The sequence below is a fragment of the Nyctereutes procyonoides genome, unplaced genomic scaffold, assembly GCF_905146905.1.
Source record: "Nyctereutes procyonoides isolate TBG_1078 unplaced genomic scaffold, NYPRO_anot_genome, whole genome shotgun sequence".
NCBI classification, from domain to species: domain Eukaryota; kingdom Metazoa; phylum Chordata; class Mammalia; order Carnivora; family Canidae; genus Nyctereutes; species Nyctereutes procyonoides.
Genome location: NW_026575146.1, coordinates 74,030,822 through 74,058,672, shown reverse-complemented (window position 1 = coordinate 74,058,672; position 27,851 = coordinate 74,030,822). Strand labels below are relative to the sequence as shown.

General features: G+C 50.0%; 1 protein-coding gene across 3 annotated transcripts; it reads right to left on the bottom strand.

Moving 5' to 3' along the window:
* Positions 1–26,878, bottom strand: ODAD1 (outer dynein arm docking complex subunit 1). Of its 3 annotated transcripts, XM_055312004.1 has the most exons (16): positions 26,827–26,878; positions 25,813–25,869; positions 25,367–25,459; positions 23,564–23,663; positions 23,226–23,415; positions 10,614–10,736; positions 10,145–10,258; positions 6,627–6,694; positions 5,214–5,401; positions 4,877–5,011; positions 4,113–4,195; positions 3,836–4,004; positions 1,755–1,924; positions 1,544–1,647; positions 1,127–1,205; positions 1–1,050 (listed from the first exon to the last, which is right to left on the bottom strand). In XM_055312004.1, exons 3-16 carry the CDS (start codon positions 25,434–25,436, stop codon positions 529–531), a joined length of 2,115 nt encoding a protein of 704 aa, XP_055167979.1. In that variant the 5' UTR covers positions 25,437–25,459; positions 25,813–25,869; positions 26,827–26,878; the 3' UTR covers positions 1–528. The 3 variants fall into 3 exon arrangements, with proteins under 3 accessions (XP_055167979.1, XP_055167978.1, XP_055167980.1); XM_055312003.1 differs by lacking the exon at positions 26,827–26,878 and having other exon boundaries at positions 25,813–25,988; XM_055312005.1 differs by lacking the exons at positions 23,226–23,415; positions 23,564–23,663; positions 26,827–26,878 and having other exon boundaries at positions 25,813–25,988.
* Between the last annotated feature and the right edge of the window lie 973 nt (positions 26,879–27,851).

Here is a 27,851-nt window from a genome sequence, read left to right as displayed (position 1 = left end):
TCAGGCTCTAACCTTTATTTCCTAAGGTCACAGCTCATGCTGACCCTGACATCACTGCTCCAATTCCTCCCCCACTACTCAGCCATACTGAGGGCTCCTGCGGAGCACGAGGAATGAGGAGCTATAGAGACAGGGATATGAGGTACAAGGAGAGCCTGAGTCTGGGAAAGGGGATTCGAAGTGTGGAAGCAGAAACAGGAGGCAGGGAGACAATGGGAGGGCTTAGTACAGAGCTGGGGAGAGAGAGGGGGTTGCAGGACAGAAACACATGAACGAGAAGCCGGGAGAACAGGGACTGAGAGAGACGCAGGGAAAGGAGGGTTGGAATAGAAAGGGACCAGGAGACAGCAGAGGACATAGTGAGGGGTGGGTGGAAGCAGATGGGGATGTGGTGCAGGGTGGGTGCAGACAGATATGGTGCTAGACTCACAGAGGCCCAACACCGGGAGAGAAATGGAGAGTCACGGGCCAATCTTGAGGCAGAGATGCCGAGATGGCCATCCAGAAGCCCCAGGCAGAGTGGGCGCCCTAGTCTTTGCTGGTGGTGGAGCCCGGGTCGGTGCTGGAGGTGGGGCCGGGGCTGGAGACCTGGCCTCTGCTGGAGCCGAGGCCTCCACTTGATTCCGACCCGGTGCCTCTGCTGTCCGCACCTGAATGGCTTTCGTGGCCTCTGCTGGATCTCAAGTACCCAGTGGACCCCAGGTAGCTCGTAGAGCTGGGGGTCCTGAAGGTCACGCGGCCTCCCGTAGAGGCCCGGCTGGAGAGTGGGGCTCCCTTGGCACTGGTAGAACCGAAAGTCACATGGCCCGTGCTGGAGCTGGGCTCACCAAAGGTGACACGGCCGACATTGGAGCTGGTGGCTCGGCCTCCACTGGATGCCAGGATGGACCCAGGGATGGCATTGGGGCTCCTAGCAATCACCGTGGGTGTCCCCGAGGTGACTCTCTGGGTACCAGAGATGCTGGGGACACTCAGGGAGCTGTCCGCCTTCCTCACGGCCTCAGCCAATTCCTTCAGCTGCTGCTCCCGGGCCAGCTCTCGCACCTCCAGCTGCGGCAGGAGGCAAGTTAGGGTCCCAGAGAAGGGCTGAGGGCCTGCCCCAAACCCAGCAGGCTCCCATCCTCACCAACTTCGTCACTTGGTTCTGCAGCTCTTCTTTGCTCATAGGATAGTCATCTTTGGCCTCAAAGCCTGGGGTGTCCTCCCTATTGTGGGGTGGGGGTGGAGGAGACAGGAAGGGGGGACACTTTCAGCCACAAAAGGCTGATGGCTGCTCACTGCTCTACCCAGAAACCTTAGCCAGGCTCTGGCCAGCCTGAGGGCCTTTTGCTTTTCCCATCCGCCTGGGGCCAGTTCAGTCCCCTGGAGCTCCTACTCCTTCCAGTCCCCCCACATCACCCACTCCCACCTTGTACTCTCCCCATAGCCACACCCACCCTCTGGTACCCAAGAGCCCCCCTCCAAACCCTCCATCTCATTCATTGCCCCCTTGGCCCCCACACAATCTCCTTCCCCTGCTCCTCCTTCCGGCCCTGTGCCTCACTGATTGTCAGGGAGCTGAGGCAGTGCCATCTTCTTTGGAAGGTCCTCTGGGCTCTGGCCCAGAACCAGGAGGGCAGCGTTAGCCAAGCTGGGGGAGGTGTAGCTCTGTAGGATGGATAAACCAGCTGTGGATAAATCAGCTCATCTCCAAGGCCCTGGCCTCCAAGATTCTGGCTCCCTGAACCACCCCCCAGACCCCCTGACTTCTGCACCTCCACCTGAACATCTAGGTAGGCCTGTACTGTCAGGAGTTCCACCAGTCGCTTCTCGATGAGACCCAGGAAGAGGCCTATGTCCTGGTCTCGCATGTGGGTCTTGACCCCCAGCAGGTCTTGGATGATGGTGCTGTCACACTGTGCCTTAGTGAAGAGCTCCTGAATATCTGAGGTCAGAGGAGACAGGCTGTCACAGACTCAGCGTCTGCTGGACGCCCCCCTCTCCTGCCCTGGAGTCTCAGCTGCCCAATCGATGGAGCCAATAAGCAAGGCTCCCAGGTGGAAAGCCACTTGCCTGAGGTCAGCCAGCCAGACAGTAGGAGAACATTGCTGTGGCCATGGGGCTCATAACCACAGAAGGCAAAGAGTGAGGGGGGTCAAAGGGAAAGCAGACAAAGGCATCACCAGCTGAAGGACGTCTTCACGCAGCTCAGTCCGAAGCCTTGACTTCCATCCCACCCCACCACCCCACATCGCTGGATCTCCCCAGAGAAGAACTCACACAGGTGCTCCACCGGAGAGCTCAGAGGACATTAATGGCACCACCCAGGCTATCTTCTCTGTTGTTCTTTTAATACTGGACTCTGCTGCACCCAACTGGGTTAACCATGGCCCTTGGCTGGCCCACCAGCCACTGTCATGACCCACTGTTGTCTCTCCCAGCTGGCCCATGCACTTATAGCTAGCTATTATTTAAGTGGAACTAGCTATTGTTAGTGACATTAGAAGGCACCCATTACCTTGACACAAATCTGTAGCCCATGGCACTACGTCTCCACCACTTGTCCTGGAGCCACCTCCACCTGAGCTCTAGGCTCATATATAGTTTGCTCCTGGGGTCCCTCCCTGAACATCCCCCCACAGTGCTCACACTGGGCTTGGGGGCATCCCCAAACCCACTCCTTCTTCCAAGTTCCCTATCTCATGGAGGGGCCTTACCCTCCCTTCCCAGCCCAGACCCTGTGCTCCTCATTCCTCCCCCCACTACCCATCCATCCAATACCTCTGGGCCCTGTCCCCTCCTTTCCATCCTCCTCCCCCAACCCCCTGTCCACAGCCTCTCCTGCTCAGAGCCCTCCCATGGCTTCCCAGTACCCCAGCCTGGCACCTCTTCAGAACTCACTGCCCTTCACCTCCCACTCACACCCTTGCACTCCTTCTCCACACAAAGCCCATATCCCTAAAGTACCTCCAGCCCTTGGACCCACCTGCTGGGAGTACCACCCACCCCCAGCTTTTCAGTTAAATACTCATCCTTCAAAATCAGCCTCAAGCATCACTGCTTCCAGGAAGCTTTCAGCCACCCCAGCAGCACTGGTTTCCGCAAGCAGCAGGAGCAGTGGCTCTAGGCCCCTGCACTCAGAAGGGCCTTGCCTTGGGCTTGGTGCTCTGCTGTGGCCATCTTGGTCAACAAGGGGCCCCACCTTTTCATTCTATACCTGGCCCAGCAAATTACGGCAGAGTTGAGGCTCCCACAGGGTCCTCCATCCTAGCCCCTGGGATTGTTGTGAGTATCCAGCGCCCATGCTAGTCTCCTCTAAGTCTCCCTGCCCTTAAGGCCCTCCTCACTTAGCACAAGACGTGGTGCAGTGGTCACGGTCCAAGGTCGTGGTCATGATCAGGACAGAGAAAAGGAGGATCTGCCGGCACAGGGCTCATACTGTGACCATGAGATGGCTCCTCTACTTGCTCGCCAGCACCCTGGCCACCTTCTTAGCTTCCCATCAATCAGCCCATCCAAGTCTCATGACAACCCACAAACTACTTATGCACTGCCATCCCCCTTCCAGAGAGGCTGGGGCCCAGGAGACCACACACCAAGGTTCCCAAGTGATAGAGCTGGCTTCAAATCCAGGGCAGCCTGACTCTTGAGCGCTCTACAGCAGAAGGATGGGAGGATGGATGGATGGATGGATGGATGGATGGATGGATGGATATGGGATGGATGGATATGGGATGGACAGATAAAACAGCACACAAAGTTACTGTGGAAGATCTCCCTGTGGCCAGCTGGGAGACCAGCTCTCCGGGTGGCTCATCGCATCCTCCCACATGAAACAGCTGGACCAGGCACTCACCCGTCTTGAGCTTCTCCAGCTGTCTCCGAAGGTCCTGGAAGCGAGCCTCTACCCTGAGGGCCTCCTCGCGCACCTCATCGGTGCGCTGCTGCAAGTCCCTCCGTTGCTGCTCTTCCTGCTCTTGCCGGTTACCCTCCCTGGTTCGCATGCTCCCCAGGGCCTCCTGCATCTGTGGGGCAAGTGCCCATTGCCAGGGGTAGCTCCGGGAGGGGGGTGGCTACAGGAGGAGGAGAGGGGGACAGGAGAGGGCAAGGGAAGGGGGGCCTCACTCACTCACCTCCTTGATCTCCTCCTGCAGGTGCTCCAGCTCCGAGTTCTGCTCATTGATGAAGGTGAACTCTGCGAAGTTACGCTCCTCCACTAGAGAGAGGAGGGAGAGGCAGGTCCAGGGAGCCAGAGACAGAGGGCCCACGGGACGGGAAAGAGAGGTGTCGAGAAAGACAACACAGACACCAACGGAGACAGAGAGGGAGACCCAGAGGTGCAGAAAGCTGGGGTGGGGCACCCAGGAATGCAGAGCGAATCAGAGTAAGAGCAACAGAGGGCGGCAAAGTCAAGAGAGACTCAGAAGTGTGAGACACAGAGACCCGGAGGAAGAGAGGAGAGAGGGAGAGAAAACAGCAGAGGTAGACACAGGTTGAGGGAAGATGTGGAGAGAGACCAAGAGGCTTGGAACCCAGGAGGAGATGGGGCATGCAGAGATACACAGCCAGAAACCAATGGACATAAAGACACACGGAGGGGACTGAGGGGTGCAGGCGGGAGAGAGACACACACAGAAGTTAGGGCTCAGGAGGCCCGAGACAGAGAGCGAGAGAGACCGGATCGGGTCGAGAGGGGCAGAGGCAGGGTGCCCGAAGAGAGGCAAGGAGGGCGCACCTGACACCCCGAGTCTGCAGCACAGGTACGGGGGTCCCCCGGGCCTGAGCAGAGGCCCCGACTGACCGTGTAGGAGCTATCAGCCTGCGCCTGATTGCGGGGAAGGAGGGTGCTGCCCCCCCCTCCCCCGCACCTGAGCCTTCCCGCCAGGCCTCTACTAACTCTCCAGGTACTTCTCCACCAGTAGGTCCGGGTCGCTCTCCCCAGTCAGCTGGGACAGTTTGTTCATGGCATCCTCGCAGCGCATCACCAGCTTCTCCTGGGAGGTCTTCCGAAGGCCTTCGGCCACCTCCCGGGCTGGGGGCAGAGGGGTGATGAGGTCGGCGGCGCCCCCCCAGGGGCGCCCGGGGGCGCTTAGGGGCCCGGGTGGGCTGAGCAGAGATCGTGCGAGCCCACCCGCTCCGCCCTGGGAGACTCCAAGCCTCGCCCCGCTCCGCCCCGCGGCGCGTGCGGCCTGGCCCTGGCCGCGGGGCTGCAGAGGCCGCGGCTCCAGCCTCACCGCGTTTCTCGCGCTTCTCCAGGATGGCGGGGTCCGGCAGCCGATCGTTGTTCTTAAGCTTGAGGAAGCGGTGCAGCTGTTCCAGGTGCGCGATCTGCCGCTGCAGAGTCTGCACCTCGGTGTCGTTCTGGGCCACCTCCTTCTCTGCCCTCTCCCGTAGCAAGCCCATCTTGCTCTTTGCCTCCTCCCTGGGTGGGGGGTGGTGTGGGGGTGTGAACCCAGGGGTCGGGGATACTGGGGATCCGGGTCAGCCTGGGGTCAGCCTGGGGTCCCAGGGCTGCGGCAGAATCAGGTTGCAGTTTTCTCCAGGCCACAAAGGGCAGAAAGCTTTCTAGGTTCCGAGAGGTGAGTCAGGTTAGTTGGGGGGAATCCAGGCCTGGGGGTAGGGGTGCCCTGGGCCATTGAAAGGGACTGATGGCCTGGCCCACAGAGGAGCACTGCCGCAGTGTGGGCACAAGGGCACGCGGGAGCCCGGGGCATGACGGTGTAAGCCATGGAAAAAAGAGGCAGAATGGCCAGGACAGCACAGCTCCACTGCCAGGAAATTCTGGGGCCAGGGAAATCCACTGACACACAAAGAAAACTCCAGCTAACCTGGGAAGAGGGGAAGACACAGTGACTGCTTCATGGGTACCAGCTTCCTTTGGGGTGAGGAGTGTTTTGGACATAGAAGTGAATGTCCTAAATGCCACCGAACGGTACAATTCAATGCGGTGAATTTTGCTACGTGTGTCTTAATGACAAAAAAGGAAGAAATCCCAGTAACCATAAGGTAGATTTGGGCTATCACAAAGGTCATGAGGAGTCATGTGCCATAAGTAAGCAGCAGTCACAAGATAGAAAGAAGATACCAGACAGGATGAATAGGAGGACACAGGAAACCATTGGGAGCAAACGACCAGGGCAGGCGGAAGCTCAGAAAGAAGCAGAGCTGGAGTGAGAGAGAGCAGGGAGCCCCTACCAGCCCCCGAGGCAGAGACAAGCCAATACATGCACAACAGCAAGTGCTTCTGGATTCCACACTACATAACTCCGTCTGAAAGTGACCTGAGATGATCTCTGTCTCTTTCAGCCAATACTGATAAGTAACAATCTACTCTCGGGGCCTGATGCTTCCCCAGCCCCTGGCTCCTGACACCAAGATGGCACCACATGTACCATCTTGATACATTCTCCACACACTCTGAGTGTTAAGTTCCATGAATAGACTGGAGCCAAAGAGGTTATCCATATAACCAATGAATGGGACCTTGCCCAAGGAACTGGAATATCCATGGAGGACAGAGAGGTGTACTTTGTTTAAAAAAAAAAAAGTCTTAACAGTGTATTTCTGGAGTCCTGAACCCTCCTGCAAGGTATGTACGGTACGGTGTGAGCACAGTGCATCCCCAGAAGGCCTTGGTGGCACCCTACCTGACAGTGTAGGCAGCTGCAGAGGAGACCATGAGGGAGCTGACCATGTGTCGCAGAAGCTTGATTTCCTGCAAGAGAACAAAACCAAGGTTCTTCCTACAGCCTCCCCACTGTAGGGCTTTCGTTTAAGGCCCCGTGGCCCCCCTGAAGAACGGGGACTCCTGCTCCTTCCAAATATGTGGACCTTCCCAATGAGCAGTCACCAGAGAAAGGGATCTTACAGGTACCAGGTACAGGAAACCCAAACTGATGAGCTGGAATGCCGCCTCAGAAGGCCTCTCCCAGTAAAACCCTCATCCAAGAACATTCCTAAGAGCATCGACCTAACTTTGTGGACTGGTGCAGAAATTTTTGTGGATTTCATAATGGTGACCACACGGATCTGTTTTCCAGTTCCAAAGAAATGTCTTTGCAGTAGATGGGTAAAAAGGGTTCTTTTGGGAGAAAGAAGGGAGGAAAGTATATATAGTGTGTATGTGTGTGCACATGCATGTGTGTATATATATATTATGTATACAATATACAAATATACACATATATAATGTATACACATGTAGTCATTCATATACATATGTATATAAACACATGTACACACACACACACGGAATGAAGTAGAAGAGATGGAGAGGAAATAGTGTTTCTCTGAGATACCTTCTGGAGTAGTTTTCATTTGGAAACCCCTCTTAAAGGGTTAAATATTCAGGGGCGCCTGGGTGGCTCAGTCAGTTAAGCATCTTCCTTCAGCTCAGGTCATGATCCCGGGGTCTTGGGACTGAGTCCCACTTCGGGTTCCCCAATTGCTTCTCCTTCTTCCCTGCTCCACCCCACTTGTCCCCTCTCTCTCTCTCTCTCTCTCTCTCTCTCTCTCTCTCTCTCTCTCACACACACACACACACACACACACACACACGTGAAAAAAATAAAATAAAATCTTTTAAAAAAATAGAAGCAAATTAACCTAACTGTACTTGCAACAAAAAGACAAGAGCAGGGATCCCTGGGTGGCACAGCGGTTTGGCGCCTGCCTTTGGCCCAGGGCGCGATCCTGGAGACCCTGGATCGAGTCCCACGTCAGGCTCCCGGTGCATGGAGCCTGCTTCTCCCTCTGCCTGTGTCTCTGCCTCTCTCTCTCTCTCTCTGTGACTATCATAAATAAATAAAAATTTTAAAAAATTTTTAAAAAAAAGACAAGAGCACACACAGACAAAAAAAGAAAAAAGGAATTAATTCAAGTGCCTTGTGAATACAATAATTTTGGATGGATAGCTAGATCTCCATACCCTCAGAGGGCAAAACACACTTCATATCTTGAATTCTGCTTCTTAAATTCAGGAGGTGGAGGTACAGTGGTAGCAACTATAGACCTCTTTCGTGTACACTGTAGGACTGAGCAAATGAGTAAGTATACCAATGCTACTGAGAGCCAGGCTTCCTACTGTGGGAGAAAGGAACAGTGAAAAGATGAAAATAGGGAATGTTCAGGAATAACCTACCCAGTAAGGCTGGATTGGAATTAGGGGGAATCAATGTGAAATCATGGTTTCATAATATATGTGTGTGTTCCTTAATTGTCTCCAGAGAGAGGGCCTCAAAGCAATGATGCCCTGGTAGCAAAGAGGATGCTAGCAGTACCTGTGTCTTCATTTCTCAAAACCTCCTTCCTACCAGAGGGAACCAGGACTCCTTGGAGAAAGGGCTAATTCCTGGGTAGGGGCAGAACAAGAACAGAAGAACTTGGACTATCTTCCTGTGCCAGAAAGTAAGGAAATGTTCAAAAAGAACCCACAAGGGGTGTCTGGGTGGCTCGGTTGGTTAAGTGTCTGATTCTTGGATTCAGCTCAGGTCCTGCTCTCATGGATCGTGGGACTGAGCCCTGCATCCAGCTCCATGCTCAGTGAGAGTCTGCGTGGATATTCTCTTCCCCTGCCTCATCCCCCTGCTCATGTGCGCATGTGCCCTCTCTCTTTCTCTCTCTCAAATAAATAAATAAATCTTAAAAAAAAAATAACCAACAACCATGGGGCACATCAAAAGCACACAGAAGCCAGCTTGAAGAGCTCCCACTAGCCAAATCTGGGACAAGTTGAACATCATCATGAGTGATGACCACCGCAGAGTGAAATAAAAATCCAGATGCTTACTGATAACACACACATGCACAGGGGAGAATGAAAAGCTCTTCCTTAAAATGCTTCCTTACAAGTATAGGAGAAATGATAGAGGTAGAAAAAAAATCACCATTGGCAGCTAGTGACAATCATTCGGGCAAGATCATTAACGGACACCAAAACAACCGAGTAAAAAGGTGTTGGGGAACAAGATATTTACATGGTCTTCGAGACTCTCCACTTATTCATCACAAAGGGAAAATTGCCCTACAGAAACATGACTGACCAAGGGACCAAAGTCAGTATCACTAGTTATGGGACCAACTGCCATCATGTGCCTCCTACATAATGTGCGCCAAGCATACAACATCCCTTCTGTGATACTCCTCCTAAAATGCGCAACACAAATCTCATTGCGAAGATCAATCAGACAAACCATATTGAGGGACTTCGTACAACACGACGGGCTTCCAAAATATCAAAGTCAGGAAGACAAAGAAGGGCCAAGGGATGGTTCCAGATAAACGGAGCCTGGACAAGCAAAAGCAGTGTGGAACCCTGGCTTGGAGCCCGGAACAGGAAAATCAAATTTGTTATAAAGGACCATCAGAGAACCGTAAACAGGGACTATTCAGAATTGTAATAACATTGGGGCACCTGGGTGGCTCAGTGGTTGAGTGCCTTCGGCTCAGGTCATGATTCCAGGGTCCTGGGATGGAGTTCCACATCAGGCTCCCTGCTTAGCAAGGAATCTGCTTCTCCCTCTCCCTCTGCTCCTCCTCCTGCTTGTGCGCTCTCTCTCTCTCTCTCTCTCTCTCTCTCTCTCTCTCAAACAAATAAATAAATAAAATTTAAAAAAAAAATAAGAATAAAATGGTCTTATTCTTAGGACATACACCCTGAAGTTCTTAGGGGTATAATGTCTGCAGTGCGCTCTCAAATAGTTCAGCAATCATAATAATAAATTGTTTTCAGTAAAAAATAATAATTAGAGTGTGTGTGTATATAAATATGGCAGATTATCAGTCTGGGTGAAGGACAGAGTTCCTTGTACTATTCATTCAGGGCAGGGAAAGTAGAGGAGAAAGGGAAGGGTCCTCAAGAGACAGCAAAGGTTCTGGAGATACCCACAGAATGTCACCTGTCTTGCTTGCTCATCCACTGACTGCCCTGGCTGATGATATTCAAAGTGACATCTCTGGCTTCTGCAAGTCTAAACGAGGCTGCTTTCTTTTTAGAGGCAACCTGGAACATTTTCGTGGCCTCCATTCCCTCTGGACCAAAGTAAACCTATGACTCTGGCCGATTCCACATTTGAGGTCAGAGTATTGTTGGTGGTGGGGTAACTCTTGCCTCCTCCTTCCTCTGCCTGGGCTGGGCCAAGGGGTCCCAGGGTTCAGGGCCACTTACCTTCTGCAGCTTGCGATCCACATTCAGATAGCGGCTCCTCTCAATGCGCAGGAGATCCAGCTCCTCCCGCAGGGCCGCATTCCGTACCAGCTGGATGTCAAAGCGACAGGTGACCTAGGGGGCGGGGGGGGGGGGTGGACAGGTACAAAAGTCTGTCTGAGACCCGGCCTATCTCCCTCATCCATGCTCAGCCAAGGAGAGGGCACTTGTGGAACCTGTTCCCAATCTGGGGATCCTTAGAGCATTGTCCAACTGCCCTAAGAACCCAAGCATCAGTCTCCTTTCCTTGGGTTGACCCTCCAGTCCCTCCAGGGTTGTGTCTCCTGATCCTTCTCTGGGAGCCCAGTATTTCAGGCCTGCCTCCCTCCAGGACTCTGGCCTATCATTTCTGGAACTTGACCCCATGCTCAGTTTCCCCTCCAACCCCCAGAGATCAGGTCTGGAAAGAGTCAAGAGGCTGACCCCTCACCCTGTCCAACTGGTCTTCTAGGATTTTGATCCTTCGCTGAATCTTGACCTTCTGATCCAGGATGAGTCCGGAAGGCCTGACATCCTTACTAGGAGCAGAGATCCGGGTCTCCCACTCCTGGATCTGGAGGAAAGAGGATGATACCTATTTGTTGGCTGAGTGTGTGAGAGACTGAGGCACCAAGAGAGGGTGAGTGGCTGAGTGTAGCAGCCATCTGTTCTACCCTTCTTCTGCTAACAACGCTTAGCCTTCCACTGGGTTCTGGCTTCCAAACACAACAAGCCACGCTGCCAGCACGTGACCCAGGCCCCGACAATCACAGTCATTGTCCTAGAGATAGACATGTTAACCCAAGCTGAGCCAGTCTAAATCCCTTCCCAGTATTTTGGGGGAAACACATGAGCTGGATAGATGGGACTCTAGGACTTGGGCTGTCATAATCTGCATCACACGGAGGGTCCTGGGAGGGGGAGGTCAGTAGACAAAGTGGAGACAAGAGACTGAGCAATGGTGAGAATGAGCTCTGAGACCATTAGAAGCCCTAGGTCTGGTTATGCATGAAACCACTTCCAACCTGTCTTCATTTCTGTATTCATCTTTACTTATTTGGGGAATGCTGACTCTCCAATTAAACTGGAAGCTCCACAAGGGCAGATTTTTGACTTTGTGTGCCTAGCACAGAGTAAGTTCTCAATAAAACATGCAGATCAAATGAATACATGAATTGCTTAAGACTATGTTTCCCAGGGGCGCCTGGGTGGCTCACTTGGTTAAGCATCCGACTCTTGATCTCAGCTCAAGTCTTGATCTCAGCGTCCTGAGTTCGAGCCCCATGTTGGGCTCTATGCTGGGTGTGGAGTCAACTTTGAAAGAGCGGAGGGGGCGCCTAGGTGGCTCTGTAATTGAGCGTCTGCCTTTAGCTCAGGTCATGATCCCAGGATCCTGGGATCAAGTCCTGCATCAGGCCTGGATGGAGGGAGTAGGGAGCCTGCTTCTCCCTCTGCCTATGTTTCTGCCTCTCTCTGTGTGTCTCTCATGAATAAATAAATAAAATATTTTAAAATAAAATAAATTTTAAAAAATTTTTAAAAAGACTGCATTTCTCAATTTGTGTGCCATTATGGGTTGGATAGTGTCCCCGCCCCCTGCCTCCTGCAAATTTATATGTTTAAGCATTAATCGACTTCAGAATGTGGCCTTATTTGGAGACAGGGTCTTTACAGAGATAATCAAGTTAAGATGAGGTCATTAGGGTGAGCCCTGATCCAATAAGACCAGTGTCCTTATGCAAATGGAAAATTTGAACACAGACACACACATAGGGAAAATGCCTCCCTGCCAATGGTTGCTCCATGTTGGACTCCTAGCCTCCAAAACAGTGGAATAATAAATTCCTTCATTTAAGCCACCCAAAGTTTGTGGTACTTTGTTACAGCATCCCCTAGAAAACCAACACATGCACGCAGGCACCCCAGAGCATCACAGCGAACTCAAAGGGAACACCATGGGGATATTTTAAGTCTTGAGGGAGACACACAGGACATGGGTCAGACATCCCATGAGCTACACGTTCAAGACAGTTCACAGGTTCAACACAAGACAGCGCTGTGTTCCTTTTGATGAGTCACATCTTTGTGAAACTGCATTTTTAGCTGTTGCTATGATAAAGAGCCAAATATCCAAAAATGTTACCAGTGGGGGAAACTGGCCAAAGAGTACAAGGAATTTCTTTGATTATTTCTTCCAATTGCATGTGAATCTACAATTATCCCAGTAAAAATTTCAATTAAAAAGGAAGAAAGAAAGAAAAGCAAGTACTGCACAGAAATCAGCATGACTAAGAGTGGTGAGTCCAATCTGACTCCAAGCTCCAAAGGCACAAATATCCCCCAGGTAAGTAATTGTGGTTTTGGAAAATGAAATCCAGTTTTTTTTTTTCTATTTGTGTTTTTTCCCCCAAAATGGCCTCTAGGTTGCTAGGACGAAAGCACTGGTTTATTTAAAGTAGAACTGTTAGCAGTACAAGACTGGACCCTGGGACAGCTCTTAAAAGCTAGCTGATTGTTCCATTTTCAGGAATTATATAAGTTCAATTGTTGGTAGCTTGAAATTAACCACTGTATTTGTTTTTCTATTTCTGCATAACAAATCACCCCAAACTTAGTGGCTTAAAACACCCATCTATGATCTCGAAGTTTCCGTGGGTCAGTTCAGCTAAATCCTCTTTGCAGGGTCTCGCAGAGTTGCAGGGCTGTGGTCTCATCTGGGACTCACCACGTGGTCTCCTGCCAGATGGCCTGTCCAGGGCATGGCAGCTTGCATCTTCAAGGCCAGCCAGAGAGCACCTCTCTTCAGTCTACTAAGGGCCAGTCTTATATAGCACACCTAATGAAGGGAGTGTGACATCCCCTCACGGGTGCTGTATTTTTTTGGCCAGAAGCAAGTCACAGGTTCCGCCCCCACTAATGGGGTGGGTATTAACACAGGGCTGTGACTCACTGGAGGTCACTTTAGGATATGTTCACCACAGCCAAGATGAGAGGACAGGTTTCCCCATTATCTGAAAGTACAGCATTCCTATAAGACCCTTCATAAGCCAAACTGGCATAAAGTGAAGAAGAAATGATCACTAATTTATATGGAAAAAATATATAGCATTCCCCTACCCCCAAAAATAACCTCTCTCAGGCTTTTCTGATACCTTAGGACACATCTTGCTGATGGATGCACAAAATAAACTAAGATAAAGCACAGATGCTCACAGACAGCACAAAGCTCTAGCAGCGGGATGATGCTGACATGCTGAGTATGGGCCCCAGGAAGGAGTTTGTGGGGGGGCACTCTCACCATTCGGGGTGCATGCTGCCTCTAACAGCTCACTGCAAAGCAAATGCTGAAGGCTATGTTCTTTTTTTGCCCCTCCCCTTTTTTTATTTTGTAAAAGTGCAAATGCTCTTCAGATGTCTCTTGCTTAGTGAAATAGGGTACTAAAGCAGGTCTTCTGTAAAAGTGAAGTGGCATAATACGCAATTTCAAAAAACAGGGGATACCTTCATTTGTTATGAAAATCAGCCAATGCTATAAATTGGGGGTGCTTTTTCTTCCTAACCGCCAGCCTTCGTGGCATACCCCCGACTGTCAGAGGTTACTTTGGGGCTAAAAATATTTCTCAGAAATTAAGGGTTCCAAGAACAAGGAAAGTTTAGGACTCCCTTGTTCAAGAAATCCTTCCCAAGGTTAGAAAACACTCTCCTCCGGTTTGTAAAAGTATTCAAATTTTGCTTTTCCCATTTGGGCCTCTAATACAACTAGAACGTATGTTTTTATTTTTTTTAAGATTTTTTATTTATTTATTCATGAGACACAGAAAAAGAGAGAGAGAGGCGGGATACATAGGCAGAGGGAGAAGCAGGTTCCTTGAGGGGAACCCGATGTGGGACTCGATCCTGGCACCCCAGGATCACGCCCTGAGCCAAAGGCAAATGCCCAACCACTGAGCCACCCAGGTGTCCCAGAACTTATGTTTTTAGATGATGTGAGGTAGGAAACTTTTTTGACAGCTTTGCTAAGATACAAATAACATACAATAAAGCCATGTATTTAAAGTACAGTTTGGTAAGTTTGACATCATTGAGATTAGTAAATACATCAATCATCCCTAAAAGTTTCCTCATGTCCCTGTTTCATTCCTTTGGCCACTTGCTTCATGCAGCCTCCTACCACCCACCCCCAGCCCCCACAGTCACCCATGTATTTTCTGTCACTAAGGAGTTTTATAAATGGAGTCACATTTATAAACTAAGGAGTTTTACAAATGGCTGGCTCAGTCAGTAGGACATGTGACTCTTGATCTTGAGGTTGTAAGTTCAAGACCCATGTTGGGTCGTAGAGATTACTTAAAAATATAAATACATACATACACAAATACATAAATAAGTGGAATCACAAAGTACATACTCTTTTTTTTGGGGGGGTGGAGGTCTGACTTCTTTCACCTAGACCAGAAAATTATTTCAAGATTCATTCACATTGTTGGGTTTATCAAGAGCCCTTTCCTTTTTCTTGGTGAGTAGCTTTCCATTGTATGGAATTTGTTTATCCATTCACCTTTTGGTGGGCATTGGGTTGTTTCCATTTTGAATTTTACAAAGCTGTTATGAAGATTCATGTACAATTCTTTGTATGAACATATGCCTCCTTTTGGGGGGGTAAATAGCTAGGAAGTATAATGTCTAACCTATATGGTAGGGTACATTTAGTTTTTTAGAAACTGCCAAACTGGTTTCCCAAGCGTTTGTGCCATTTATATTCCTCCCAGCAGACTAAGAGAATTCCAGTTCTTTCATATCCTCACCAACATTTGGTATCGTCTTTTAAATTTTAGCCATTCTACCGGGTGTGTAGAAGTTTCTCATGATTTTAATTTGCATTCCCTTAATGACTAACACTGTTGGGCATCTTTCACTTGCTTGCTGCCATCTTACATATTTTCTGGTGAAGTGTCTGTTCAAGCCTTTCACTGATTTTTCCTAATTGGATCCTTTGTTTTCTTATTGAGTCTGAAAGTTCTTCATATTTTCTAGATACAAGTTCTTTTTTTTTTTTTAAGATTTGTATTTATTTATTTATTTATTTATTTGAGGGAGAGAGACAGAGATAGCAAGAGAGAGCATGAGTGAGGAGAGGGAGAAGCAGGCTCCCACTGATGCGGAACTCGATCCCAAGGCCCTGGGATCATGACCTGAGCTGAAGATAGCCGCTTAACTGAGCCACTGAAGTGCCCCTAGATACAAGTTCTTTATCAGCTATACATTTTGCAAATATTTTCTTCTATTGTGGGGCTTATTCTCTGAACAACACCTTTTGAAGAGAAGTTTTTAAATTTTATGGAGTTCAGTTTATCAAATGGATCACACTTTTGATGGTGTAGCTAAGAAATCTTTGCCTAACCCAAGCTCACAAAGATTTTCTCTTTTGTTTCTTTCTAGAAGAGAAGCTTTATAATTTTAGATTTTACATTTAGGTCAAGGATAGCCAACATCTTTTTTTTTCTTTAAAAAAAGTCACTGTGCACAGAAAAGTGCACAGATGATGTATCTTTTAAAGATTATTTATTTGAGAGAGAGAGTGTGTGCAAGTGGGGGCAGGGGCAGAGGGAGACAATCTCAAGCAGACTCCCTGCTGAGCCTCCATGTAGGGTTCAATTTAATGACCCTGAGATCATGACCTGAGCCAAAATTAAAAGCTGACACCCAACCGAGTCACCCAGTTGCCCCTTTATTATGTATTTTTTTAAGATTTTATTCATTTATTTATAAGAGACACAGAGAGACAGAGAGAGACGCAGAGATACAGGCAGAAGAAGAAGCAGGCTCCATGCAAGGAGCCCAACGTGGGACTCGATCCTAGGACTCCAGGATCACGCCCTGGGCCGAAGGCAGGCGCAAACCACTGCGCCACTCAGGGATCCCCTATTATGTATTTTTAACTGAACATCCTTGAGCCACCAACTAGGTCAAGAACCAGAATGCTGGCAGCACTGAAAATGCTCCGTCTCATCATTCCCACCTTCCTCTCCATAGACATAGCACTACCCTGCCTGTCAGTTCCTATTGCTGCTGTAACAAAGCACCATACATTTACTGGCTAAACACACAACTTTATTTTCTTCCAGTTTTGGAGGTCAGAAGTCTGAAATCAGTTTTGCTGAGTTACGAATCAAGGTGTCAGCCAGCTACATTCCTTTTGGAAGCTCCAGGGGAGAAATCATTCCAGGGGAGAATTCTAATGGAATGAATTCCAATTTCTAGAAGCTGAATTCCTTGATTTATGTATTCCTTAGCTCGTGGCCACTCCAACCTCTGTTTCCCTTCACATATTCCCTCTCCAACATCACATTATCTTCTATGATTTTGACACTCCTACCTCTCCCTAACAAGGACCCTTGTGATGACATTGGGCCCACCTGGATAATCCAGGGTAACCTCTCCATTTCAAAATCCTTAATCACGTTTGCAGGGTTTCTTTTGCCATGTAAAGTAACATACTCATGGGTACCCGAGATTACAGTGTGGATATCTTGGAGAGGGACCATTATTTTGTTTACCATATTTCCTCAAGTGAAATTCATTTTTTTAATAAATTAATTTTTATTGGTGTTCAATTTAACAACATATAGAATAACACCCAGTGCTCATCCCGTCAAGTGTCCCCCTCAGTGCCCGTCACCCATTCACCCCCACCCCCCGCCCTCCTCCCCTTCCACCACCCCTAGTTCGTTTCCCAGAGTTAGGAGTCTTTATGTTCTGTGTCCCTTTCTTATATTTCCCACACATTTCTTCGCCCTTCCCTTATATTCCCTTTCACTATTATTCATATTCCCCAAATGAATGAGAACATACACTGTTTGTCTTTCTCCGATTGACTTACTTCACTCAGCATAATACCCTCCAGTTCCATCCATGTTGAAGCAAATGGTGGGTATTTGTCGTTTCTAATGGCTGAGTAATATTCCATTGAAATTCTTTTTTTTTTTTACTTTTCTTTATAGTTTTATCACCCATGCATGTACCTCTAAGCAAAAGTTTAGTTTGGCCTGATTTTGAATTTTATGCTAATAAAACCATGCTACCTATATGTTTTATGTCTTGCTTCCTTCAAATGTGTGTGTGATTCACCCCTGTGGCTGTCTGTAATTGTGATTCATTTTTCATCCCTGTATACTATTTCCTGATACAAATACACCACAATTTATTTATTCATTCAAATACTAATGGACATTTGGGTTACTTCCAGTTTGCAGCTGGCTAATGTGAATAATGCTTCTTTTAACATTCTTTTACATGAAACCTGGTTCCAGGGCATATGCTCAGAAGTGTACTTGCTCGGTCGGAGAAAGAGTTAACAATAGATCTAAACCTGTTTCCTATTAGAAGGTGACTTTGGCTTACTTTCTTCTAACATGGTTTCCATGGAAACATACTGGGTTAAGGTAAATATGGAATGCCAGCTCCGTTCCCAGGCAACAATGTTTATTATAAAAATGACCCCTGATTGGTGAACTACATTGGAATGGAAGGACTGTGAGTAGGCTTATAGATCTCAAGGGCCTATGTGACTGGGCCTAACAGAAACCTGGTTTCTCTGTAGGTTGTTTTTTTGTTTTTTTGTTTTTTTTTTAAGTAGGCCCCATGTCTAATGAGGGGCTTGAACTCACAACCCTGAGATCAATAGCAAGATGCTCAACTGACTGAGCCATCAGGAGCCCCTGTGGGGTATTTCTTATCATTGACTATGCTCCTGATGGGGGCTTAGACTTAGACCCTATTCTCAGGAGCTGTTGCAGAAGTGGCTCCTCTTGTAAATGAAGCCTCCCTATGCCAGTGAGCAACACCCACCAGCTCACGTGGCATCTCCCAACTGGAAGTGCTGAGAAGCAGTCCCTGGATGCTCAAGGAAGGTGTGTTTGATGCTGTCGTGCCCAAATGCAATTGTTTCCTGCCACCTATCATCCTACAAAGTGAACCTGGTACTGAGTTATGTAGCCTGTGAGCATGACTGTCAGGTGGAACCCAAGACTGCTTCTGATGACCATGCCAAGTGAATTTGACCCCAAATTACAGGGAATGTCTATCTTTAAATGTAATAGATAATGGGGATAAAACTTTTTAAAATACATGTGAGAATTTATACCCTCAACAACAGTCATTAGGAGTTCCCGTTTGCTCCTTCTCTCCCCAACACTTGGTATTTAGGGACACTAATTTTTGAAAATTTGGTGAGTGTTTAATGGAATCACGTTGTGATTGTCATTTGCCTCTCTCTGATTACTAATGAGTGATGAGTAATTTCTACATTTATTGGACACGTCTTATTTTGTGATGTCAGCTCAAATACTTTGACTATTTTTTTTTAAACTGGGCTGACTCTTCAATAATTTGTAGGCATTCCTTGTATGCCCTTTTTTTTAAGATTTTATTTATTTATTCATGAGAGACACAGAGAGAGAGAGAGAGGCAGAGACACAGGCAGAGGGAGAAGCAGGCTCCATGCAAGGAGCCCGATGTGGGACTCGATCCCAGATCTCCAGGATCACACCCCAGGCTGCAGGCGGCGCCAAACCGCTCCGCCACCGGGGCTGCCCTCAAATATATTTTCTGTAGATGTTTTATAGTTATCCTTTACCAAATTCAGGAAATCTCTTTTGTTCCTGGCTTTCTAAGAGTTTTTTTGCATAAAAGGATACTGAATTTTATCAAATATTTTTTTCTTTTTTTTTAAGATTTATTTATTTATTCATCAGTGACAGAAAGAGAGAGGCAGAGACACAGGCAGAGGGAGAAGCAGGCTCCCTGCAGGGAGCTCAATGCAAGACTCAATCCCAGATCCCAGGATCACGCCCTGAGCCGGAGGCAGACACTCAACCACTGAGCCACCCTATTTTTATTTTTACATAGACCAGTGCTAAAAATGGGTCCAAGTCAAAGGACTGTCATCAGTCTCTCATATGGTAGGCTCAGAAAATGAGAGTGAGCATTTAAGCAAGCATCAGAAATGGTGTTTTGGGGTGCTGTTAAATGCATGTATCAAGCCACAGAAGGCACAAGCCTTATAAAATTAAGGAGTCGGTAATAGATGGGAAGTTTTAAAAGTTGGTCCATTAACACATATAATTTGAGAAAAACTATGTCTAAGTCTACTTTATTTTCTTTGCCAGAAAATGTCTATTCTTTCACATTTTCAGATGATTTTTATTATTATTATTCATGAGAGACACAGAGACAGAGAGAGAGGCAGAGATGCAGGTAGAGGGAGAAGCAGGCTCCATGTAGGAAGCCTGATGTGGGACTCGATCCCAGGACTCCAGGATCACGCCCTGGGCCGAAGGCAGGCACTAAACTGCTGAGCCACCCAGGGATCCCCTAGATGATATTTTTATTGGGCATAAGATTCTTTTCTCATTTTTTTAAAGATTTTATTTATTTTATGTCTGTCATGAGAAACACAGAGACAGAGAGAGAGGCAGAAACGCAGGCAGAGGGAGAAACAGGCTCCATGTAGGGAGCCCAACATGGGACTCGATCCCGGGACCCCAGGATTACACCCTGGGCTGAAGTGGCGCTAAATCGCTGAGCCACCTGAGCTGCCCTCTTTTCTCATTTTTAAAGATTTTATTAATTCGTTTGAGAGAAAGCATGAGTGGAGGAAGAGGCAGAGGGAGAGGCAGGAGCAGACTCCCCACTGAACAGGGAGCCTGACACAGGCCTCAATCCCAGGACCCTGAATCATGACCTGAGCCAAAAGCAGACTCTTAACCAAGTGAGCCACTCAGGCACCCCTTGTTGAGTATAAGGTTCTAAATTGACAGCTTTCCCTCTTAGAACAGTGAAGTTATAATTTGTTTTCTGACTTCCAGTATCTCTTTTTAAAAAATCAGTTGTCAGTTTAATTGTAGTTCCTCTGAAAGTAATCTTATTTTTTGGCTACTTTTATATTCTAAAACTTCCCTGTGTTCTATATAATTTTTTTTCCATCCTGTTTTAGACTCTAAGGCATCCTTGACTCTGTGGATTTGTCCTTTTATCGGTTCTGGAAAATTCTCAGATATTTTTTTAATTTATTTATTCATGAGAGACACACACAGAGAGAGAGAAAGAGAGAGAGAGAGAGAGAGAGAGAGAGAGAGAGAGAGAGAGAGGCAGAGACACAGGGAAAGGAAAAAGCAGGCCCCATGCAGGAAGCCTGACGTGGGACTCGATCCCGGGTCTCCAGGATCAGGCCCTGAGCTGAAGGCGGCCCTAAACCACTGAGCCACCCGGGCTGCCCAGATATTATCTTATTACACATTATCTCTGTCCCATTCTCTTTCTGTTCTTCTGAAACTCTTTTTTTTTTTAAGATTTTATTTTTTTTAAGCAACCTCTACATCCAGCACGGGGCTCAAACCCACAACCCGAGATCAAGTCACACACTCCCACTGAGCCAGCCGTGCACCCCATCTTCTGAAATTCTCATCAAACATATACTTAACTTCACTCTATCTGCAATGTCTCATAACCACCCTCCCCCTATTTCTATCTTTTTGTCTCTCTGTGGTGGATGCTAGGTGATTTAAGCTCAATAAATTCTTTCTTCAGCTTTTATTTGGCTTATTATCTGTCTCTCCAGGAGAATGTAAAATACATTAGAGCAGGGTCCTTGTCTGTTTGGTTCACTGCTGTGTCCTCAAATACCAGGGCCTGGCACTTAGTAGGCACTCCCATAAATACGTGTTTGATGAATGAATGTCACCAGATAACTATAGCTTATCTTGACCTTACAGGGAATTTCACAGAGCTCTACTCTAGAGACCCTATCCCCCAACCTGATCTACAGTTTTCCATAATCAAGGCTGTTAGGGCAAAAGAATCCATGGAGCCAAGATCATAAAATCATCCTGCTTGGGCCTGACTCTGATGAGTTTCCATGAAAGATGGAGGAAAACCAATTCAAGCAGCCAACAACACCCACTAAGCCACTGCACTACCATGAAACAGCCAAAAGTTTGGCATGTGTGAAGCAGAATTCAGCTTCCAAAAGGCAGCTCAGGGAGCTACTGAGAGGTGAACAAACACACTGATTGAAAGTCACAGGCGTCTGGGTGGCTCAGTGGTTGACCATCTGCCTTTGGCTCAGGTCATGATCCCAGGGTCCTGGGATTGAGTCCTGAGTCAGGCTCCCCACAGGGAGCCTGCTTCTCCCTCTGCCTATGTCTCTGCCTCTCTCTGTATCTCTCATGAATAAATAAATAAAACCTTTATTTTTTTTCTAAAGATTTTATTTATTTATTCATGAGAGTCACAGACAGAGAGAGAGAGGCAGAGACACAGGCAGAGGGAGAAGCAGGCTTCATGCAGGGAGCCTGATGTGGGACTCAATCCCGGGACTCCAGGATCACTCCCTGAGCCAAAGGCAGGCGCTAAACTGCTGAGCCACCCAGGGATCCCCTAAATAAAATCTTTAAAAAAAGAAAGTCAAATGTATGAAAACTACATGGTAGGGGCACCTGGTTGGCACAGTTGGTTAAGTGACTGATTCTTGATTTCCATTCAGGTCATGATCTCGGGGTCATGAGATCGAGCTTCATATCAGGCTTCCCTCTTAGCACGTGGAATCTGTTTAAGTTTCTCTCTCCTTCGCCCTCTGCCTTCTCCTCACCGCCTCTCTCTCTCTCTCTCTCTCTCTCTAAAGAAAATAAATAAATCTTTAAAAAATACACAAAACTCTGTGGTAGACAGAATAATGCCCACTTGCCCACATGTCTACATCCTAATCCCTGAAACTTGTGAATAAATGACCCTAATGGCCAAAAAGGACTTTGCAAATGTGATAAACTTAAGGATCTTGAGATGGGGAGATTATCCTGAATTACCTGGGTGTAATCACAAAGGTCCTTACAAGTGAAAGAAAGGCACAAGAGAGTCAGAATCAGAGAGGCAAGAGGTCAGAGTGATGCACAAAAGAAAGACTCAGCTGGCCACTGCTAGCCCCGTAAAGAAAGGAGCCACAAACCAAGGAATGCAGACAGCTTCTAGAAGCTGGAGAAGCTCCAGAAAACAGAGTCTCCTCTGAAGCCTTCAGAAAGAATGAAGCCTTGCCGACACTCTGACTTCAATTTACCCCGGTAAAACTCATTTTGGACTTCTGTCCTCTACCACTACAAGATAATTTTAAGATGTTATTTATTTATTTGAGAGCGAGAGTGTGCACATGCAGGGGAAGGGGCAAAGGGAGAGGGAAAGAATCTCAAGAGGACTCTGTGCTGAACACAGATCCTGATGCAGACCTCAGTTTCTTTGATCTCACAACTCGGAGATCATGACCTGGGCCACCCAGGAGCTCCTAATTTGTATTACATTTTAAGCCACCAAGTTTGTGGTCATTTGTTACATCGAAAATAGGAAAGTAACACAGGCCACCAAGATAAGTAACCTTCAAAGCCCTCTTTGTGATCCAACAGTGTGCAAGAAATCATTTGGTCCAGGCAAGCAATTTTTTTTTAACTAAGACAAGAACAGGAAACAGCAGGATGAATTTCACCCAGAACAGAATAAGGATTACCTGGTGAAACTTCTCTCAGCTGTCTATGCATGTTTACATCCACATGTATACAAACTGCCTCCAGAGACCATGATCACAAAAACCTGAGCGAACACTGACCTACAAAATTTATATTGTTTCCAAGGCCAAGATCTTGAGGTAAGTCAAACTGAAAATCTGTGTAGGCTCTGCTGCCTTACCAACTCCGCTTTCTGCAGTTAAGGAAATGAGGGCCCAGAGAGGTAAAGACTTGCCCATGGTCCCACAGCTCTGATGCAGCAGGGCCAGGATTCTAATGCCAGTTTGGCTGACTCCGGGAGGTGCATCTTCCCCCTTTAACCACACCACCCCCTTTTAGGATGTGTGGAATTGTGCTAAGCAAGAAACACCTGCATTCCTCCTAGAGCCCGAGCATAACTCTCCTAGGTGGATGCTTTCAATAAGCCTATTTTTCAGATGAGGAAGCTAAGGCTCAAAGCAGTCCCAATACTCGCCCCTTAAGGGGGATCTACAGAGTCTGGTCTCAGAACCCACCTGCTTGTCCAGGGCTCTGGTCTGCTCCTGTAGCTCCTTGACCTCGGCCTGCACTTGGACCCGGCACTTCAGCAGATGGCTCATGTTCTCCAGCCTCTCACTATCTCGCAGCCGCTTAGCCTGGCTCTGGGCGACTCTGATCTGCACCTGAAGTTTATCCCGCACTCGCTCCAGGCGCTGGATCTCCTCACTGCCCAGGCAGGGATGGGGAGAGCAAGCCAGCAAGGGGCAAAGCTCATAATCACTAAAGGCCAGACACAGGGCCGGCCCTCCCTGCCTCGGACCCCAACCCTTGTAAGAGCCCCCTCCCCAGCTCTGGTACCAGGCACTGGGCTCACAGTTGCTTGTTGATGCGCTGGTGGACTTCCTTGCTGTATGCCCGCCTCTCAGCCTCCATCACTTTGCATTGCCGCTGTAGTCTGCTCAGCTCCCAATCCACTGAGGGCAGGACAAGCCAAGGGGCTCATTAGGAATCCAGTAGGCCCCAGCCCCTGCCTCTCCAGGACCTAGGAATTCTGGTTCCCTTAGTGTCCCACAAACCGCAGCTGAAGCGCAGACCCAGTCCCCAACACCCCTCTATCACTGCATTTCAGCTCCTGTGTCCCTCATACTTCCTCACCCCTTGGGATTCCTGGGCCCCAGGATTTTTTTCCCCTAAACCTACTCCTACGCCAGGATTGGGTACACATCGGCTTCCCCACTAGAGGGCGCTCCTGGAAGACCTCGCGGTCCTCAGGGACCCCGCCACATAGGACCTGAAACTTGGGGAAGCTGAGGATAGGTGCCCAGACCTGGCTGGGGCTGGCAATAGCATTCTTGCTTCCTCCCTCCCCTTCAGCCCCCATCACCCAACAGTCCTCGGTCCCATCCTCCTGCCTTCTCACTCTCAGCCCACCCCCTAGGTTCGGGCTTCAATCTGTCCTGCCCGGAACATCATCTCGGCCTCCTCCCCAACCTCTTGGCCTCCCTTCACAGCCCCAGAGCGTCTTTCTATACCCAGAGCTGACCCTGCCCCTCCCCAGCTCACAGGCCTCCCCTTGGAGCTCCAGGGCCCCCAGGACAAAGTCCCAGTTTCTCAGCCTGGTGTTCAAGGCCCCATATGATCTGACCCTACCCACCTCTGGAGTCTGGTCCACCAGCACACCACCTCCCACCTTTTCAACCAGCGATTCTGGCCCACGTAGACAGCTAGCAATGTCTGGAGACATTTATGATTGTCACCATGTGGGGACAGGGCAAGGGAAGGTGCTCGTGGCATGTAATGGATGGAGGTCAGGGATGCTGCGAAGCATCCACAATGCCCAGGACAGCCCCCATGACTAAGAATGATCTAACCCCAAGTGTCAATAGTGTGGAGGATAAGAAACCCTGTTCCAGGCACACGCTGTTTTCTCTGCCAAAACACTCTCCCCTTCCGGCTCCCATTGGGAATTCCTGGGAGGAGTTCCAAGCCCCACTCAAACGTCTTCTCCTTCAGGAAGTCTTCCTGGGGGGATCCCTGGATGGCTCAGTGGTTTAGTGCCTGCCTTCGACCTAGGGCGTGGTCCTGGAGTCCTGGGATCAAGTCCCACATCAGGCTCCCTGCATGGAGCCTGCTTCTCCCTCTGCCTGTGTCTCTGCCTCTCTGTGTGTGTCTCTGACTCTCTCTCTCTCTGTGTCTCTCATGAATAAATAAATAAAATCTTTAAAAAAATAATAATAACAGGGGATCCCTGGGTGGCGCAGCGGTTTGGCGCCTGCCTTTGGCCCGGGGCGCGATCCTGGAGACCCAGGATCGAGTCCCACGTCGGGCTCCCGGTGCATGGAGCCTGCTTCTCCCTCTGCCTGTGTCTCTGTCTCTCTCTCTTTCTCTGTGACTATCATAAATAAATAAATAAATAAATAAATAAATAAATAAATAAATAATTAATTTTTAAAAATAATAATAATAATAAAAATAAAAAAAGGAAGTCTTCCTGGACCGCCCCACTGCCCAGGCTTGACCTATCCCACTGCCCTGCTCTACCTCCATTCCCCTTCTTGTGCGTTCTCCCTAGAGGGCTCTCCTTTGGAAGGCCTCCCTGTCTTCACCGTCCTGCACCACAATACCTGGACACTTGGGAAAACCGAGGAAAAAAATGAGTGGAAAAAAAGCAAATTACCCATTCCGTCCAAGAAGGCATCACTTCCATCCTCCGAGCGGGCACTCCCTGCAGAGTGTTCCAAAGGCATCTTGTCCAAAGAGGGTGGGACTCCTGTAGGGAGTGATACAGGACCCACGTAGACGGCAAGCAGGAGAGGGCCGGAAGGTGGGTGGGGGCGAACCGCGAGGGGCTAGGAGTTGGAAGGTGACCCCAGAACCACCTCTGGCCTCTCCTGGAATCCCAATCCTCCAATGGGTTGGAGGGGGAGCCTCTCGGGTCTCTCCCCACAGCCCTCCCAGCCTCCCACCTCTCATATTTTCTGTGTTGACTCTGACTCTGGCGGGGGGTGGGGGACAGGACCCCTAGGCTCTCGGTATCTCTGCGGCGGCGTGGTGGTTTTGGGAAGGAGACGCGGAGGAGGGGGAAAGCCTGGTCGGCTGTGGGGAGCGCGGCCCGGTCCCTACCTGCTGGAGTGCCTGACCTGTCCTCGGTCCTCCAAGCTCACTGTTGTGGCCTGGTTACTGGGGAGATGAAGGGCCAATGAGGCCTGAGGACAGCGGTCTGGGTGGGGCTGAAGTCTTGAGGAGGCCCGTGGGAGGTGAGGCTGGGGAGGAGGGGCCGTGGGAGGGGAGGGGAGGCCGCTGGGGAGGAGGGGCCGCTGGGGAGGAGGAGCCGCTGGGGAGGGGAGGAGGGGCCGCTGGGGAGGAGGGGCCGAGGAGAGGGACCCCTGGGGAGGAGGGTCGGTGGGAAGCGAGGCTGGGGAGGAGGGGCCACTGGGGAGGAGGGACCCCTGGGGAGGAGGGTCGGTGGGAGGCGAGGCTGGGGAGGAGGGGCCACTGGGGAGGAGGGGCCGTGGGAGGCGAGGCTGGGAGGACGGGCGGAGGCAGCCAGAAGACCTGAGAAGACCTCGGGAGTGGAGAACAGGCCGGCTGCGGGGCGGGGCTGGGAGCCTCGCGAGGGGCGGGGCAGGGGAGGCCTGGAGAAGGCTGGGTGGGCCTTGAGGGCGGGGCTTCAGCGCGGGAGCCGACCCGGAGCCCCGTAAAGGGCGGGGCTGGCGGGGCCCGCGAAGCCTGGAACGGGTGGGAGGGGCACGGGTACCTGCGGGGACGGCCCCGGGGCCCGGCGCCCGGCGCCCGTGGCCGTCAGGGGCGGGGCTATGGGGGGGCGGCCGAGGGAGGGAGGGGCCCTGCGAGGGGCGTGGTTAGAAGAACACGTGAGGGGCGTGGCGGAAGGGCGCTTCCGGGGAGCCAGGGGCTGGGAGGGCTGGGCTGCGTGCTTTCGGGAGGGAGAGGCAGGAGCTGAGAGGTCCTTTGGAGCCAGGGCTAGGAGAGAAGCGTCTGGAAAGCTTTGGAGCTAGGCCGCGGTCCTTTGGGGCGAGGCCCGAGGGATGTGTGTCTTAAACTAAGACCGCATTATTTTGAAGATTCGTTAGGAAGACAGTGCCGATGCCGGGAGCTGTGACGGGGAGGAACGCTCACCGACTCCGGTCCCTGCAGTGACTCACTACGCATGCGCGGCCAACGGTCTCCCGCGACGCCGCCAAAAGCCTCTGGCCGGCTGGGGCCGCGCTCCGAGAGGCGGAAGTGGGCGGGGCCGCGCGCCCCGCCCCGCCCCCGCCTGGCCACACCCCTTCGCGCCGCGCCGCCGGGCACGCCTCCTGAGCCGTAGGCTGCTGCCCACGTGGGCCTCCCGGAGCCGGCGGGCAGTGGGCGCCGCTCCCTGCAGGCTGGGTGTGCCTGAAGCCTGCGGTTTCCTGTGGGAGGAAGCGGCCCGCGGGCGCTCAGCTCAGTTCTTAGCCTTGGAGGCCCAGGAGGGGGAGACCCCGTTACCGCCCGCGGTCTCGCTGATTTTCCCCCTTTCACAGGGTGCTAGCTTAAGGGACCTCCGCTCCCGCCCGCTCTTCATTCCGGGGGTACCCAACTGTGGCGCCGATTCCGCTAAGGGTCCTTGAAGAGTCCTGGTTTCCACCTCCCTAGCCCCTGCTTTCCACGCTTCTTCCAGGGCCAGGTCTCGTCCCCTTCGTCCCCTTCGCCTACGCTCCATGGAGAGCACGTGACCCTCCAGCCTCTGATTTTTCCCTCACTGACAGACTTTCTAATTTCCCCGGGGTTCTGGATTCAGACTCCCAGTCTTTGTCCCCAGGAACCCTCATTTTGTACTCCCAACTCAAGCCTTGGGGCAAAGGGGTTATTTGTAACTTATCCAAAATCACAGCTAATGAGTGAGTACAAGCTGCTTGGATTTGAATCCAGCCCATGTGCCTCTATAGACAGCTGTACTGGTGCCCACTTTCTGGGTTTCCCGAGTACCCCACCGAGTCCCTGAACTGTTCATCCCTAACCCCTTCAGGGAGTTGAGATGACCAACCACTCTCCTGCCCCCTAGCCCTGGCCCCATCAAGATACCCAGACATCCCCTGGTCCAGTTTCCTTTCCCCGCAAGAACCTAGGATTTCAAGTCTCCCAACTCTCAATTCCCTTTCAGGACCTCAGACACCTGGTTC

Coding starts and splice junctions, on each gene's coding strand:
- ODAD1 (XM_055312004.1), bottom strand. CDS start 25,436: ATGCCTTTGGAACACTCTGCAGGGAGTGCCCGCTCGGAGGATGGAAGT. Junction 23,416..23,563: donor CAGCGCATCAACAAGCAACT/GTGAGCCCAGTG, acceptor CTGCCTGGGCAG/TGAGGAGATCCAGCGCCTGG. Junction 10,737..23,225: donor CCAGAGCCCTGGACAAGCAG/GTGGGTTCTGAG, acceptor TCTTTCCTCCAG/ATCCAGGAGTGGGAGACCCG.